The following is an 18,309-nucleotide window of genomic DNA, read 5'->3' on the forward strand; positions in this document are numbered from 1 at the left end:
TAAACGAAAAACATTTTCACACCAAAAACACAAAAGGTACAATTTTTTACATTTTTTTAATAAAAAACGCGATTTTCCATTAAGGCGATGCACTACGTTGTGTAATATTTTAAATTGAGCCGCTATCAATAACAACCATTACGTAGATGGTGATAAGATTTAAATTCCCGCTTAACACTATCCAGCTGTTTTGATTTAGGCAAGAAAAAAACATGGCCAAAAAGTGCCTTTTATTTTATTTTGTGGATGTTCAGGTATAAATATTCAATTTTTTTTCGATCATTTTATAAATAACTTAATTTTCCACATAATATGATAAAATTATAACCGAAAATGGGTTCGAAAGTAGGATATTTTTAACTTTAAAGCAGTTTTCATAGGCCTTATACATTATTTTTTTCTGGGCTTATAAAAATACTCGATTATTTTAAAGGCAAGATGTATTCTACTCGCAGTATTTAATTAAAGCATCTGAAACATTTCTAGGCGACCAAATTTTCAAACCAAAAACACATGATTTTGCATTACTACGTATAGCATCGCCTTAAGACTAAAATGTAAAAAAAATATTCTTTAGATATAAATTTAACTGTTTTTTAACTCACGGTAAAAAAAGAAATATGATTCTTCTCATCTATTGAAATCATAAAAAAAAATTAAAATGAAATATCGCAAATGTGCAACTATATTGTAAAGTACACCCTGTACCTACGTGAGTATTGATATCAATTTAAAATAATATTTTTCTGATAAGATAAATTAGAAAACAGCTTTAGAGTCTCTAAAGTTAATGACCACCTTACACTAATAATGCTCACAGTAATTCAAACAATAATTGCTTCAGCGTTAGATCCAACATTTCTTTTAGATCATACTGTTAGACTCGCACGTTCTAACGAACAACCACGCGTACCAAAAATTAATTTCATTTTGTCATTGTTAAGTTTCCCTTTTAAATGTGGTGTCCTTACTATGGTGAGCGAATAACTGAGTTAAAATATTGCCACTTCATTAAAAATATAACGCAAAGGTTACTTCCGTTACATACAGAACATTCGATGAATAATTATTCTTCCAAGTATATAGAACCTTTGCTCAACCGAAATTATTTTTATGGTTTCAGAACATTTTTATTTATTTTTGTGCAATGTAAACCGAATATTTCTTTGATTAGCAACATCTGCCTTTCTTTTGATTCTCTCTTTCATTGAAAGTTAGCGATCATCAGGGCAAAATTTACCCCGCATGATGCACGTCGGAACAACTATGTGAAAGTGCACTCGTACACAGTAACAACTTTTCCGGATTACTTAAAAATATATTTGTTAGTATATACATTTTTTTTCATAAATAATTCTATATTTAATTTCAGATAATAAATTATCTACTTGTGTTTTTCAATTTCCATCGGCTATCAGATAAAATGCAGTCCATTACAATGTAATGTAGTGACTAAACTTACAACAATCGTTTTGCAAATGAATCGCTTAATTTCTACATTTTAAATGTTTTTTTATAGTGAATACCTCACAAGAGTCCCAACTGCTCCCGTCTGGAGCCAGTGAGACTATGGCATCCCCAATTGGGGGATGTTGTGAGGCTGAAGGTAAGTGGGGAAGGGAAAGAGGAAGGTGGGGAAGTACCTGGCTGTTCAGATCTAGTCACTAAACACGGCTAAAGCCATTTGGAGCAACGTTTCAATTCTGAATGGTGGTCTTACACCAGGGCGATACTGGTAGTATCTTCCACTCTGGAACGTGCCGCAAATATACTATATATTATTTTAATTAATTAATTGTGAAATAACACAAATTAATCAAATAAAATTTATTTGCGCACGCCGGGTTCGAACCCGCGACCTTCGGAATGGCAGTCCAATGCGTTACCACTGGACTATGCCGGCCGTCAAAGGAATAATTTTTAAAGGTTTACAATAGGACCGGAAATTTTCCTGATTTTAGGTTTCACTTTTTAAAATTGAAGTCAGAAGCTTTTAAGGTTGTACAAAGCATTAAAAAATTTATAGGTACCTACTGAAATAGATGCCTTCTATTTTTTTTAAGTTTTGTTAATAAAATCGAAAACGTTTTGGGGAAAGGTTCTTCTACGCTCTATGGACATCACAATAAGTTTTAAAATTATAAAATCGCATTTCAAATATATCACCAATTTGCGATAAATCGCGCTATACTAGTCTCACCACTTTTAAAAGTTGAATACCACGTCCCTCGAACCCCAAGAAAACCTTTTCCACATTTTAATTTAATTCTCATCCCCAATAATCATGTTTTTTTCTTTCTCGGTGTTTTATTTTCGTTTTTTTTCATTGTACTGTACTGTTGTCTTTCACCGTACCGTCTTTTTTTCTCCTCTTATGTATAGAATATGTACCATGTTGTGTGTCTATGTGTAAACAGGGAACTACAGCTGCCTCAAGGTGGATTTGATCTTCACCAGGGACCGAGCTTTCTACTTTACCACCGTTTTCATCCCTGGAATCATCCTAGTGACCTCGTCCTTTATAACATTTTGGCTAGAATGGAATGCGGTTCCGGCTAGATCCATGATAGGTAACAAGTAACAAGGGAGGATATACTGCCTAGCCTGATTGGAATGCAAACAACATTATGAACATTATTTAATATTACAGTTGTCTTCATCTTCATCATTAAGTGTAGGTCCATCGCCTGAGTAGCACGCTGATATATATTTGTTTTTATTATTGTTGGTAATCATTGATTATAATAATTATATCAAATATACACATACATATGATTTTGCCCATGTAGGATTTTGTTTATTAAAAGGAATGTATTGTTTTGCCATGTTAAACAAACTAGTTTAACTTTACAAACTGGAAGAAAATATCATTTATAAAACGCGCTAATCGATGAACAGAAATTCAAGTATAATTTTTTTAACGTTTTTAGAATCAAATCAGTGGTCAATTGAACGTAGTTTTGCAGAAAGCAGCCACAAAAAAATCAAACTGATATAAAAGCGATTTTTTGTAAAGATTGAATAATCAAATCTACATATTTTTTCTACCGATAATGTTTTTTTTTTCAAAAAATTATAAATAATTCATAGATATGGACCAATTTCTTGTAAGCTCAAAGTGGATTTAAGTGTAGATTTTCGTAAATATTGGTGTTTTTTCAAATATTTATGAAAATCTACAGATAAAATCCACTTTTAAGAGTTGATTTTAAGTGTACACTCAAAAGTGGATTTTAACTGTAGAATTTCATGGATATTGGTGTTCTGTCTTGCTGTTCTCCGTAGAATGTATATTAAAGTGAACGAAAGCTCTGCATTCTTACCTACTATGACTATGTGATATACGAATTTTGCTGAAAAGTTTAGTTTTTGCTGAGAAATTTAGCTACTAAAAACACAAAATATACTGTATATATAATTACAAGTGTCGCGATTTGAACATTTTCATAGGATTCGGTAAATGTTAGGTATTTTGCTGAAATAGACCAGTTGACTCTGTCTGTTTTCTGGTGAATATGTTTTGACATGTATTTTTAATATCGTGGGCGCTATCTACACATTTTTAAATGGGTTTTTTGCGACCAAAAAATATTTCGAAAGATGATTATTATAAATTTGTTTATGAAAGCGGCCTGGCTGGTATTCGTAGAGCATAGAATTGACTTTACTCAGTCGGATGATAACAATATATTATTTCTTCCAAAATTGTGGACTGACTGCTTACTGCATAACTACGTTTAATTTAAACCCTTATTCAATTAAAAGAGTATCTCTTTACATTTTTTTTCAGCGGTCAGCGGTTTTTTTCTTTATGAGCAAACATTACTATGATTTTTGTCTCTCACTCTGGAAATCCTGTATGAGTTTCCCATTTATGTTTTAATCCATTATCGATAAGATATATTACCTTTTTTGCTTTTCAATACCCGAATCTTAATGTGAACAGAATCCTACATGCTACACAATCTTTAAACTTTTTCTAACATTAATAGTAATGCACTAATTTACAGTCCAAAGGTAACTGACAATAATAATTAGAGTGTTTTGGTTTATTTATTCTCCTTGGTTGCCACCTCAGGGAATTACAGCTGCCTAAAGGTGGACCTGATCTTTACCAGGGACAGGTCTTTTTACTTCACGACAGTGTTCATTCCTGGCATCATCTTAGTCACTTCTTCTTTCATCACGTTCTGGCTGGAGTGGAATGCGGTGCCTGCCAGAGTCATGATAGGTAGGTCTGATTGCTGGCTTGACGTCTTACGTCTTACTACTGACTCCGTGATATTTTACTAACAACGACTCATTGTCTTGATACTGACTCAGAGGCAGTCAAATACTAACAACTGACTTTATATTGGCGGTATCAATGGTGACTAATGGCAGACGAGTAACTGGCACTTTTTTTATATATCTAAAGAAGTGCTTCAAAATGAACCCAGTCATATACTAATAACTGAACATTAACACCAATTTCTTACTACAACTTTTCGTAAGTTTTCATAGTCGTAGTCAAATAACTGTTACATTATTTGTATATTTACTGACCTAGTATTTAGTATTTACTACCTCAATACTGACTCAGTTAAACACTAACAACATACACTGATTGAAGTGAAGGTTGAATATTCACTGTAATGTGTCTCTAATAACCAACACATCATTTTGTATATTTTCTGATATTAGTATCTCAATCTCAGTTGCAATCAAACACTTATAACTGACACTGATAGTAATTTCAATCCCGACTGTAACATGTCTCTTATATATTTGCTGAACTTAGTCTCAATTACAGTTGCAGTCAAACAGTAATAACTCACACTGATAGTAGTTTCAATATTTAACTTATATATCTCTTACAAACGAAACATTATTTTGTATATTTGCTGACATTAGTGTCTCAATCTCAGTTGCAAGCAAATACTTATAACTGACACTGATATTAATTTCAATAGCCACTGTAACATGTCTCTAATAACCGAAACATTATTTTGTATATTTGCTGAACTTAGCCTCAATCTCAGTTGCAGTCATAGACTAATAAATTACACTGATAAAAGCTTCAACACTGACGGTACCATATATCTCTTATAACTAACACATTACATTTTATATTTTCTGAACTTTGCCTCAATCTCAGTTGCAGTCAAATTTTTATAACTGACACTGATAGAAGATAAAATATTGACGGTAATATATCTCTGATAACCGACACATTGTTTTGTATATTTGCTGAACTTAGTGCCTCAATCTCAGTTGCAATCAAATACATACTGATAACTGACATGTACGTATTATTTATAACTGAACAATAAAGTGTCACACCGATTCAGTGGGAGTTTTATTTAAATGAGATGGTGGTAGAGTAACTGCTGACTTTAAAGCGTCCTAATATTGACTTCGTGGTGATTACTAATAACGTACTATCTAACTAACTGGCAATGCAAGCAATATATTGATACTAATAATTTTTGCCTTTTGGCCTCAAACCTACTCACATAAAAATGTTTTCAAACACATTTTCAATCCCACGCATTTGAACATCCACATATTATTAAGAAGAACTGCTGCGCGGCGTTCTCCATACAAAACTTAATTTTGAATTTGAGGACAAAATATTTTTATTTTTTTAATCAAAAGGTAAATCAAATATAAATTAATAAATTATAAAAAATAGACCAATAAAAATTCAATTTTTCACGATTTCAGAAGTAACTTTGACATTTTTTTGTGAGTTAGAGGTAATTTATTTAAAAAATATCTTTCCCAGCATTCTATATAAATGTAATAAAATATTTATTTTTTTAAACACGTTATTTTGTGTAAGAATTTAAAATTTGTGTTCCAGCGTAAATCGGTAGTTTAAAAACAAAATTTAAACCTAATAAAATAAATTTTTTTAACAATTCATATTTTTTTAATTTAATTTTTTATTATATTTGCATAGTGAAAATGGCGAGATATTTTTTTACTAATTACAATAAAGTCACAAATAATTGCTAAATGGTAACAAATCGATTTATTTAACTGCCCATATTTTATAATTTGACACACAAATTAATTAAGTAGTACATATCAGTAACAGATATCAGTACAACCTTTGATTAAAACAATAATTATTAAGTTTGGTTGGGTATTTTGTCCTGAAATCGAAATTTAAGTTTTGTATTAAAAGGACCGCGAAACCGTTCCTCTTAAGAAGATTCACCTTTAAATCTAATGGTGAGATGCTTCCCTTAAATTTATGCACACTTTTTACATTGTTCAATGAATCTTTGTTTTGAGTAAAAAATCATAAGTTAGGTACTCATATTTGGCATCCTCATTTCATAATGTATCAATATCCTAGATAATAATGTATTTCCAGTATAGTTTTATCATGCAAAAATAATTTAATTTTTTTTCCTACCTATTTATTGCATGTTCAAAACAAACAAAAACTTATCAAGCGATATGTTTTATTTTTACGAATATTTTTATAGCATTATTATCCCACAATATCTAGCATGATTGCGCATGTTTTAAAATCATCGTTAATATATTTGTTATGTAAAATAAACTTATGTTTAATAAATCATTACTAGACTAGATGGCTAAGAACTCTGTATTTTTTTAAATTTTAATTATTTATAACTTTTAAGACTTTAAAAAAAATGTTATGTTTAACTTTCTTAAATTAAATATAACGTTTTTTATAACGAATATTAAAGATTTTTTAAGTAGTGTTAAAATATAATTAACATCGACATATTTTATAAGTATATTTTCTGAAATAAAATATTCAGTTTGAAAATATTGAAAAAAACCTTAATTTTGACACATTTTTTGTCAAATTTCAGTTTCTGTCCCAAACTTACCACTTTGTCACTAATTCCAGGTGTAACTACGATGCTTAATTTTTTCACAACTTCAAACGGGTTCCGTTCCACCCTCCCCGTGGTGTCGAACCTTACGGCTATGAACGTTTGGGATGGGGTGTGTATGTGCTTCATTTACGCCTCCCTGCTAGAGTTCGTCTGCGTCAATTATGTGGGTCGAAAACGACCCCTGCACAACGTTGTGTACCGCCCTGGAGAAAACCCAGTAACACAGGTAAGAATCTGCATCAACTTATCATATTTTGGCACGGTTTTTTCGCTTCATTATCATGGCTTTGATATAGGTTAGACAATAAAATTTTGCAAACAAATATTTCTCAAAACTTTCTCAAAAAATTATTTTCAAAATTATTTTTTTCAAAATTTCGCTGAGCTTCCGTTTTAGTTTATCTCAAGGCCTTACCAATCCAAAAGCAAGATTTGTTTATTAAATTAATATTTTTCTTGCGTTCGTAATTCTTTCGTTTAAATATTTTCCCTATATTTGTGTTAATCACATCTTTTTTAGGTAATTTAAAAGCTTTTATTAAAAAAATAAGTTAGCTGCATGGATCCAACACTGCGTCCATAAATGTTTTCATTTAATAAAATCAGAATAAATAATTGTCTCCATTTTTAAGTTAGAAAAATTTAAATAATCCTTGCCCATATAATACGATTGTCTGCACATATTGAATTCTACCACTAACCACCATTATATAAATATAAAATAATTGCAAACACGATATTAAAGCCAAGTTCACAATGCATGAATCAAGTTCAACGATTATAGATATTTATAGAAATAAAATTTCTGAAAAATAACTTATTCATGGTGTATTCAAATAGCTGACGAATTAAATTTCCGTATTCAGTAGTCACTAAGATGTACTAAAGCTTCTCACTACCATCATCGGTGATTTTTTTAATAAATATATTCAACTTGAACCCTTTCATGAAATATAAAGTATAGTGCTACAATCTTTTGATTAATAAACTCTGCTTGTGTCGGTGTGTATATGTGTGTGATGTGTGTTTTAGCTTTATGTCGTCTGAGTGTCAATAAATGTAATGTTTGTTAATTTCTCCTTTGTAATATGTGCAGCTGTACCATATGGCTTAGTTGGAGTTTTATTTACATGGTTACTGAATATATTCAAATCTGTGCAAATTCACTAATGTGTAATTTTCCGGGATACAGAAACGTATATCCTGTTTGTTTTGTAATAATGAGATTTATCTTCCTTTCAAAATCTGTTTTAACGTAGCAAATACTTTTCTTACATACTTACTCTATAATATATTCGTAGCGAATGATTTCGCGGTCATTATCTTATTTTTTAAAAATTATCATCAAAACCAAATAAGAATTTGTATTTATAAGAAAAAAAATATTCTTTGCCATTTATTGCTCTCTTTTAAGCTTTCGGCTTATTACTTACCGATTCACGGATAAAATTAAAATTAGTCTTAAAGAATCTATCCATTTTTATAACAATTTTACTGATAATCGGAGGTTGTAACCTTAACAATATAAATGATTTGGAATTATGATTCATCACAGTAATAATTATAGTATTTTTATTATTAAGGCGTCGCACCACGCTGTGTGAAAATTGGGATCGGGTCGCTAACAATAACACTCCTTATGCATATGGCAATAAGGTTTAAATTCGAATATAATAGCATCCACCAGTTTTAATTTAATATGCAAGAAAAAACATCACGAAAGAGTGTGTTTTATTTTATTTTGCAAAGTTTTGGCACAAATATTAAACCATTTTACAATCAGTTTCTAAAGAACTTAATTTTTAACTATAAACCAGTTTTTATAGGCCTGATGGTTCATTTTTTCTGGGCTTATAAAAATAATTCAGACTTTAAAAAAACGCTAGGTATTGTCAAAGTTCTACTAGCCGTATTTAATTAAAGAATCCATAATAGTTCTAAGCGATCAAATTTTCAAACCAAAAACACATGATTTTGCATTACTTCGTAGTGCTTCGCCTTAATACAAAATATTTCCAAAAATAAAACACAGCATTCGGTTTAATAATATTTATGTGGTTATGTTGTTGGAGATTATTATCTTAACTTGTTAAATGTATCAGATTCGGATATATTATAAGTACCATGTTTCCACTCTCTTTTTTTTCCTTTCTTTCCTCCTTCTTTGAAATTTGTTTTGATAAAAATTGAAAGCATGACATTACTTACTAAATTATTTGGAAAAATATGCATGCCTTCACCGTCCACTCAGTGTCTTTTCTGAGTTTGAAAACTAACTTGAATCTTAAAAAGATACTTCACAATATTCACTTTCTCAATATAAAAAAAAATCAAAACGATTGTTGATTGCATTAAAAAAAATAGTTTCTTTAAGAGATTCGAATTCATTATATGACTTTTTATGTGTTTTAATCAGCTACATAAGTTTCCATAAAATGTAATAGTTATAAAATGAGATAACATATTTTGGTAATAATTAAATAACTGGATAATCCCGTATAGCACATTAACAACTCTTGCATTCATATTTATTAACAGCGGACATCATGTATTAACCACCTTGCACTCAAGCAAATAAAACAAATTGAGCCCGATCACGAATACTGGTATTAAGCGAACACAGTCGTGTTTTTTAACTAATAACTGCGATACAAGCAAGAACTGAGCAATGCAAGAGCAAGTGAAAAGAAAACGCTCCGGCTCATGGCCTCAAGAAAAGTCTCGGCTAAATGTAAGCAAAATATTCTGTAAATTAGAAATGCGGAATCTGAATTAAATTATATTAAGTGAATAAAAACTTTAAAAAGATAAACACAAAAATGTGTGTAAGCAATCGTTTATGGAGGATATTTGGACATCTCCCGTCTCCATTCGGGCAATCATGGCAGTGATGATTGTGTTATTTGATTGGCGTAGTCTGCGTCACAAGATTCCCTTGTGGTGACGGAGAAGCGCTCTGAAAGAGTGCACTCGTCCCTCCAGGAATATTTCCGTAGCACTGCAGTATCTCGGTAGGTGGAATAGTTGGCGATAAGCATTATTTTAAGCTACTTTAAGATTATGCCAATGGGATGCAGTGTAATTCACCAACATTTCTGACGTGTACAGCGAAGTGCAGAATGCGTTGAATATAATATATATTCATATTTATTTATTTGATGAACATAAACAGTCTTAGTAATACAATATACATAAGAGGATAACAAAAAAAAAGACCAATTATTAATGTTCACAGATATATATTCAGAAACATAAAACTAACCTGTAAACGATAAACCTATAATATGCCTACAATAAACAGCAATAAATAAAAGTGATTATAACTATAATTAAATAGACTTGGGTTGGAACGGGAAAGGGGAGGAGAGGTATAAGGAAAAGTTGCCACGCAAGTAATATTAAAATATTAGGTACAATCAATTTAACAGTCGTTGATATGAGTTAGAATGTGATACAATGAAATTCTGTAGTGATAGTAACTATCAGTGAATATGTCAGCACGAGTGTCTATATTTGCAAATTTATTATTATAGTAGTTACATATGAATGCATCTTCGCATAACTTACGTTCTTTTGTGAAGAAAGGGACATCGCTTGTGAATTCCCAGTCAACGATTCGGTTAGTTCTTATAAAGAATATCATATTGTGTATAATCCAAATATTGAACAACTTACTTTCTCAAAGATATTTATCATGTTGATCGCCACAATAGAGATCCGAAAATATCTGTATTATAATATATTATAATGAATAAAGAAATATAATATAGCGACGTGTTCACTATACTTTTGTGGATTGTATTAAAAATATATATATTGACCTCATAATAATCACTGGAAGTTTCGAACCTGTGTTAGTTATTCCAGAATATAAGATTTGTTTTTTGTAAAGTATTATTACGTTATATTTATTATATAAACCTTCTTGGCAGAAGTTTGTTTAATGCTGCTTATTATCCTGTGACAATCATAAGCTATTTTGCACCAAAACACAAGCAAAATAATAAGTTTAATAAATTTGTGACTGTAAGCGTGGTATTTTCTCTTTACCTGTCAAGTTAAACTTTCGAGAAAGCTTTTCGGGCAAATTGGACTGTTTCTGGGATCAATCTCATCATTGGGGATGGCAAGATTGTTCGGTGTCTGAAAAGTTTAACCGATAAAAGTCTTCAGCATAAATCACTCGAACCTTTTTCAGAAAAAAACTTGTAATCTTAAAAGTACATATCCACCTACCAAACAGCATATATTTTTAGAGCATTCGATTTTTAAACATAAAATAAAGAAAACCATGACGCATTAACAATTGCCAGTGACGTGTATTGGCTTTTTTCAGATTTTCGCAATTTGCCGAAAAAAATTTAAGGATTTTATAAAATACAAAAAGCTTTTTAGTTAACATAAAAACTAATGGCCCGCTTCCATAAAATAATATTTGCGGGATTTTCCAAACGGTACGATGTTAAAAATAACAAAATAATTTACACAACATGCAAATGAATCGTTTACCTTTGTTCTTTGTTTTTGGGGTGTTCTGCCGTGTTGTACTAACTCGTTCTTTAGCCAACGTTTCGGATACCGTTGGCTAAAGAAATAGAAATGTAACGTTGTCCAAAACGTTGGCTAAAGAAGGAGTTAGCTTCACACGGCATAACACCCCAAACACAAATAACAAAAATACTTTTAGACGTGAAAATCTTAAATCATATTTGAATCGTTTATCTTTTGTTTTTATATTTTGTCCGTAAAAAATATTAGGTTTTCATTCCGAAATATACTTTAATTTTTTTTACTCATAAAAATGAAATATTATTGTTTAACGAATCAACACACATCAATCTGCCTGATATATTTTGGATTTTCTAATGCCTAATCATAATATTTAATCCACTACTTAAACTTTACAGACAGGTACACTAGTAGTATATTCCATTTACAGACAGATATATTAGTAATACTTTCCAATTTCAGACAGGTACACTAGTAATACTTTCCATTTACAGACAGGTACTCTAGTAATACTTTCCATTTACAGACAGGTACTCTAGTAATACTTTCCATTTACAGACAGGTACTCTAGTAATACTATCCATTTACACAAAGGACACTAGAAATACTTTCCATTTATAGACAGGTACACTAGTAATACTTTCCATTTACAAACAGGTACACTAGTAATACTTTTTATTTACATACAGGAACACTAATAATACTTTTCATTTACAGACAGGTAAACTAGTAATACTTTCCAATTACAGACAGGTACATTAGTAATACTTTCCAATTACAGACAGGTACACTAGTAATACTTTCCATTTACAGATAAGTACATTAGTAATACTTTCCATTTAAAATTAGATGATTTGAATAAGATTAAAAAAAACTGACTTTTATTATGAAATATTTATATTTCTTACGTGTAAACGTCGGTCATCTGAGCATAAATACTCGAAATTTTGGTAATGATTTGGTGTGGTTAAAAAATTTTTTTAAATTGAAATTTAACTTAGGAAAGGCATAACGATTATTTTTAAAAAAATCAAATATTCCCATGTTATGAATAACCGCACAAAATTTGAAATGTCCTACTACCGCCACAGTAAGCGGAAAATGTTGCTTGTGTTGTGATGGCGGACTAAGCCAGACGAGGAATTGAACACACTACGCCTGGGTGGGACCCAAACGCGATTTCAACTCAACCACTGACCGATTTTGCATTGAGTGTGTAATATATAGCACTTTTAAAGAAGCAAGGGTGTAATCTTACAAAAAAATAGCTGTAACGTACTTCCCTCCTACCACAATTAAGCGAGCTTTCCTCATGGAAAAAAAGTAAATTTCATCATGTTAAAAAAAATATTATTATATTACGAGTACCTATACGATATTAATATAAATCTATGTAGCACATGGTCGATAAATCGGTGGTTTTGAGGGTATAGAATCATTATTTTTGACTATACACGAATGTTTCAGGCAACATAAAACTTTAATAACAGGGGTTTGCTCGACGCTCACATTTTAATTATTTCTGATGAACGTATTACTAAAATATCAAATGTTTCTATATGGATCCCTTTGGATTCAAGTTATTTGTATTTAATTTTAATAAAACAGGACCTTACCATTAAAATATTTCATTTAAAACGATTTTAAAATTTTATAAATGTTTTTCAAATGTAAAATTAGCGGTAAGCATCAGATTTTATTTCTATCGATGATAAATTAGTAACTTCCCGAGGGATTCCTTTAGAAAAATTTGAGATTTTAGTAATACTTTCATCAGAAATAATTAAAATAAACATCAAGGAAAGCTCGATTTTCTATGCCGGCTAGTAGTCCAGTCAAGATGTACATCCGTGCTTGCAAAAGGTCCAGTCATTCTGAATTTTTTATTTGTTGTTAGGACCTAAACCAGTATTAAAAAAAAAAATTTGCAACTTCGAAAGTGCTGTGCGAGCGGCGGTGGACCTAAAAAACCAGGAAATTTTCGGATTTTTTTCAGTTTTTGCTCAATATCTCAGTAAAGGAAGGGTCTGACCGGTGTAGTTGGTTTACATACTTTTAAAGAAGACTAAATTTTCTATAATTTGAAACCAAAGCAAACTATATAAAGCCATTGGTTTTCAAGATACAGTTCTTCAAAAATAGGCAATTTTTTCCAAAAAGTGAAATTTTTTCGAAATGGTAACTTATTTTGTAAAATAATTTCTAAAATACGCATCTCACGTCAAATATTGTATGAAATAAAGTTGTTGTAAATTTAATAAGCTTTTATTTGATACTAGATTGATATCTGTAGACTAAACGGTTCTCTCAAAATTGGCAGATAACCAAAAACAGTCATAAGTGGGTTTTCGGTGAAATGCAAATAAACTGTTCTCGCGTATTTTTATGGTTTTATTGTGCTGTGAAGTAAATCCATTAATCATCGTGGGTTTATCCTAGGGTTATAATATAATTACAACTATTTCAAATTTCAAGTACCCATTAGTACCTTTACCCATGGGTACCCATATGAATGTAGACTAAACGGTTCTATCAAAAATGGCAGATAACCAAAAACAGTCATAAGTGGATTTTGGGTGAAATGCAAATAAACTGTTCTCACGTCCTTTTATGGTTGTATTTATCAAACAGTTAACAGATTTTTGATGAAAAAAAGAAAAGATATTACATCTATCGGGAATTACGTCATCTTCAAACATTGTTTTATATACCTACATACCAAAATGCTTGTACAAACACCATGGTACCTACTATAAGGACAAATTACATGTACACAAAAAAATAAAACTAATATAAATCATGTAGGTATTGTGTCTTGGTTGCCAAATCATGTCTTTCTTTTTATCTTAGCTGGGAGAGGCGCCCAGTCTGTAGTCGGGTCATCTTCATCGTCCGAGCATTTCAGCTCCACATCCGTCACGTTAATGCAAAATTTGCCACCACATAACTGACAGAGGACTGAGCAGTGGAGCCCAGCCTTTCTACACGAGCAGCTCCCAGAGCATCCTTTATTGCATTTACACGAAATTTTTTGCAAAAGGGCAGGAGGTGCGGGATCCATCGTGGTGGGGATGGGGGTGAGTCCTTGAGAAGACAGCTTCCACCCCCATTCAGTGGGATTCAAGTTGACTCCCCGCCACCTCTGCAATTGGAGGTAGCTAGCACCTTGCTGCATGGTGGCCTGCAGCATCTTCCGTCGGTGGCAAACGGGCAAGGTTTATGTTTGTTGAAGTGACAAACGTCTTATACCTCAGGAAATCCAAAGTATCCCTCGCGATGTCACCCCCATATAGAGCCACGAAGCACTTGATGCCTGCTTCACTCACGGCTTGTGGGGTAGAGTCTGGCCGAAGGAAGACCTCCACTTGCTCAGCAAGTGGTTCACTCTTGCTCAGAAGTGTGCTGATTTCGGTCTTTCCTTGGCCAAACGGTGCTGAGGTGGTATCGCACCCGGCAAACGCGTGGGTAAATAGTACCGTTCCTGGTAATTTTTTTTATTTTTTATAGTGAATACCTCACAAGAGTCCCAACTGCTCCCGTCTGGAGCCAGTGAGACTATGGCATCCCCAATTGGGGGATGTTGTGAGGCTGAAGGTAAGTGGGGAAGGGAAAGAGGAAGGTGGGGATGTACCTGGCTATTCAGATCTAGTCACTAAACACGGCTAAAGCCATTTGGAGCAACGTTTCAATTCTGAATGGTGGTCTTACACCAGGGCGATACTGGTAGTATCTTCCACTCTGAAATCGGTAATTGTCGGGAGTCCTGGTTGTTGTAGGAGGTCGTAGAGTAGTGACAGCAACCAGCTTCACCCTTCGTGCTCTTCTGAAGATAGACGTTTGTCTCTTCTGAAGATAGACGTTAGGTCTCATGTCTACATGCTGCTCTCCAGTATGACATGATAAGCTGCAAAAACTTTCCAGTTCTTCACAAATGTTCAACATAAACACCATTCCTGTGCCAGAACACTTTCGGAGATTCCTCTTCCTTGGGTCAACCCACCGTAGGTTTTCATGGATCGCATCAGCTTCTGCTCAATTGTTAGGTCTGACCACAACCCAGACCAAAACTTGTCAGACCGGCAAATGGTGAAGGATCCTTTTGTGAACATGTCGTATTCACTTTTATCCATCCGATCTTATAGAGCCATCATATCCTGAAGATAGAGGTGCGCGCTCTTAGCATACAAAAAATGTCCAGGTGCGTGGAAAAAAGGGAGCATCTTGTGGACAGTGTTAAAATGAAGGTTCCAATCACCAGCACGCTCTGCCTGGATGAATAGTTTTATCAAAGTGGTCATACGAAAGTATTGGACCCACAACTGTGATGTTGGACCATTCGCTTCAATTTTCTCCAAGGCACTTTTAAATTTTGCCCTTAGTATTTGGTAGGTATCAATTTCTTCTGCTGATATAGTGAGAGACCTTTCAGTGTCTCGCAGCAATTTTTCAGTCTCGTCTCGCTCCTCAGGAGTTATGTCAACCTCATAAAAAACAATGCTGGCCAGTGTGAGGTTTGCCCAAATGTGGGCTCGAACAGCTCGTGAATATGCGTGCCCATTCATATGGGTACCCATGGGTATAGGTACTAATGGCAGTGGCGGCCGGTGGTCAAAATATATGGGGGTTCACCGGATTACAACATTAAGTCATAAAATAAATTAAATAAAGGTACATACCTATTTATAAAGAAGTTCTATTCTCTGCTCCTTTTGTTTAGCGAAGACCTCTATCAATGCAACACTGATAGTGCGTTCAGTCTGTCCTGGCTCAACGTGTTTAAAAAGATTTTATTCTTTTTAACGTTGAGAAACATCTTTAGCTTTCAACTGAGGTCATTCCAAAGGTCATGAATGGTGCACAAAAGTTTTAGTAATTTCACAGTCTCGGGAAAGTCTTCTAATAAACAAGTACTATAAAAAATTTGTAAAATTGATAAAGGGCCGTTAGCTTTTGAAAAATCGTCGCGGGCGTAAATTCTACAGAGTTCACTTTTTCTGAACTTTATTTAGGAAGTCATACGTTTTAAACGTAACATTGAAATCATGTTCTGGGAAATTTGACCTGTATCGATTTTTATTAAATAGCTCATTATGGTGTTTAACTTAGGCACGGTAGCCAGAATCCAATTGCATTCTGATGTCAACTTTTCCTAAAACCTTTAAGCTCAAAACTTTTTGTAAATGTAAATGACAAGAATTATGTTTTTTGATTTTTTCAGAAAGGTGAGTTACATCAGTAACACCGCTGATTGTCCAAACTGAATCAACATCGTAAATTAAACACGTAAAACAAAATAAACTATTCAATTGATCACATGCACAGAGCTACGAAGCTTTGTTATACATTGTTTTGTTAAATGATCGAGTAAACTTCTTCGATCCAGATTTTCACTCTTGTTTTATTATCAGTTCAGATTTTAGGTGGACAGGCATTTTTTATTATCACTTTGTTTTCAAAACTCGACCTATTGTTCTTAATGTATTCCACATTCAAACTCATTCTTAATTTATACTTTGAACAAACACAAAAGTAATCATAAATTAGTATAACCTGCAATTGATAACCCTATTAATAATTGATATACAAGATCGATATAACCTGCAATTAAACTTTAAAACTTTCGCAGAGTAAGAAAATTTTTTAATTCAACAGACCGTGCCCGGCAACGGCGAGTACTGACTAAACTGATAATAAGTAATCTGACCATCACTCATCTCTTAATGACAAATTTTATCTTAAATGCTTGTATCCAAGAAGCGAAACATTCGCTGAAAATAGCAGATGGTAAATTGAAACCACGATATCGACAATAACATTAAACATACGCGTTTTAGTTTAACTTTCTACTGAATAAACCGTTCCTTCTGATGTGGTGGTAAAACTCCGAACGCCGTTCTTGATATGGTATTATTTGCAAAGAATAGTATGTAATGGTATGGACCCACGCTTTCGACTGTTCCACAGAATATGCGACAAAGCAGTTAAATTTTGGATCGCAATCGAAAACGAACTGCTACGAACATAGGCACAAGTCAAAGTCGGTCTGCAAGTTAAGCGCGCTTAATAAGTAGGTACCTTTTGAATGAGATATTATAACCGAACCGAGTTTCGTATTGTGATTAGTCATGTCGGAAATCTTCTGGTTGTTCGGCGCTCGGGAGCACATATTAGCTGGCCGCCACTGACTAATGGGTACTTGAAATTTGAAATAGTCGTAATTATATTATAACCCTAGGATAAACCCACGATGATTAATGGATTTACTTCACAGCACAATAAAACCATAAAAAGACGCGAGAACAGTTTATTTGCATTTCACCCAAAACCCACTTATGACTGTTTTTGGTTATCTGCCAATTTTGAGAGAACCGTTTAGTCTACAGATATCAATCTAGTATCAAATAAAAGCTTATTAAATTTACAACAACTTTATTTCATACAATATTTGACGTGAGATGCGTATTTTAGAAATTATTTTACAAAATAAGTGACCATTTCGAAAAAATTTCACTTTTTGGAAAAAATTGCCTATTTTTGAAGAACTGTATCTTGAAAACCAATGGCTTTATATAGCTTGCTTTAGTTTCAAATTATAGAAAATTTAGTCTTCTTTAAAAGTATGTAAACCGACTACACCGGTCAGACCCTTCCTTTACTGAGATATTGAGCAAAAACTGAAAAAAATCCGAAAATTTCCTGGTTTTTTAGGTCCACCGCCGCTCGCACAGCACTTTCGAAGTTGCAAAATTTTTTTTTTTAATACTGGTTTAGGTCCTAACAACATATAAAAAATTCAGAATGACTGGACCTTTTGCAAGCACAACCCCCTTTTCATGTTTAACTTGACTGGACTATAGGGCAAAGTCGACCGTATGTTCATCCATTACGTCGAGCCGCGCGCCGAAAATTGTTTTACATGAGTTTATCACTTGTGTCG

At 32.8% G+C, this 18,309-nt stretch overlaps 1 protein-coding gene across 2 annotated transcripts in view; it reads left to right on the plus strand.

Moving 5' to 3' along the window:
* pHCl-1 (pH-sensitive chloride channel 1) overlaps positions 1-18,309 on the plus strand; it is a 319,881-nt gene that overhangs the window by 283,563 nt on the left and 18,009 nt on the right. The window contains exons 10-12 of one of the 2 annotated variants that reach the window (XM_089632549.1): positions 2,418-2,570; positions 4,079-4,231; positions 6,875-7,089. In XM_089632549.1, coding sequence (XP_089488675.1) covers positions 2,418-2,570; positions 4,079-4,231; positions 6,875-7,089 — 521 coding nt within the window. The remainder of the gene's footprint in view (positions 1-2,417; positions 2,571-4,078; positions 4,232-6,874; positions 7,090-18,309) is intronic. The other variant, XM_089632548.1, reaches the window with a different exon arrangement.

The sequence above is a fragment of the Hesperophylax consimilis genome, chromosome 6 (assembly GCF_061612785.1).
Source record: "Hesperophylax consimilis isolate HC1 chromosome 6, BYU_Hcon_1.0, whole genome shotgun sequence".
Classification (NCBI taxonomy): Eukaryota; Metazoa; Arthropoda; class Insecta; order Trichoptera; family Limnephilidae; genus Hesperophylax; species Hesperophylax consimilis.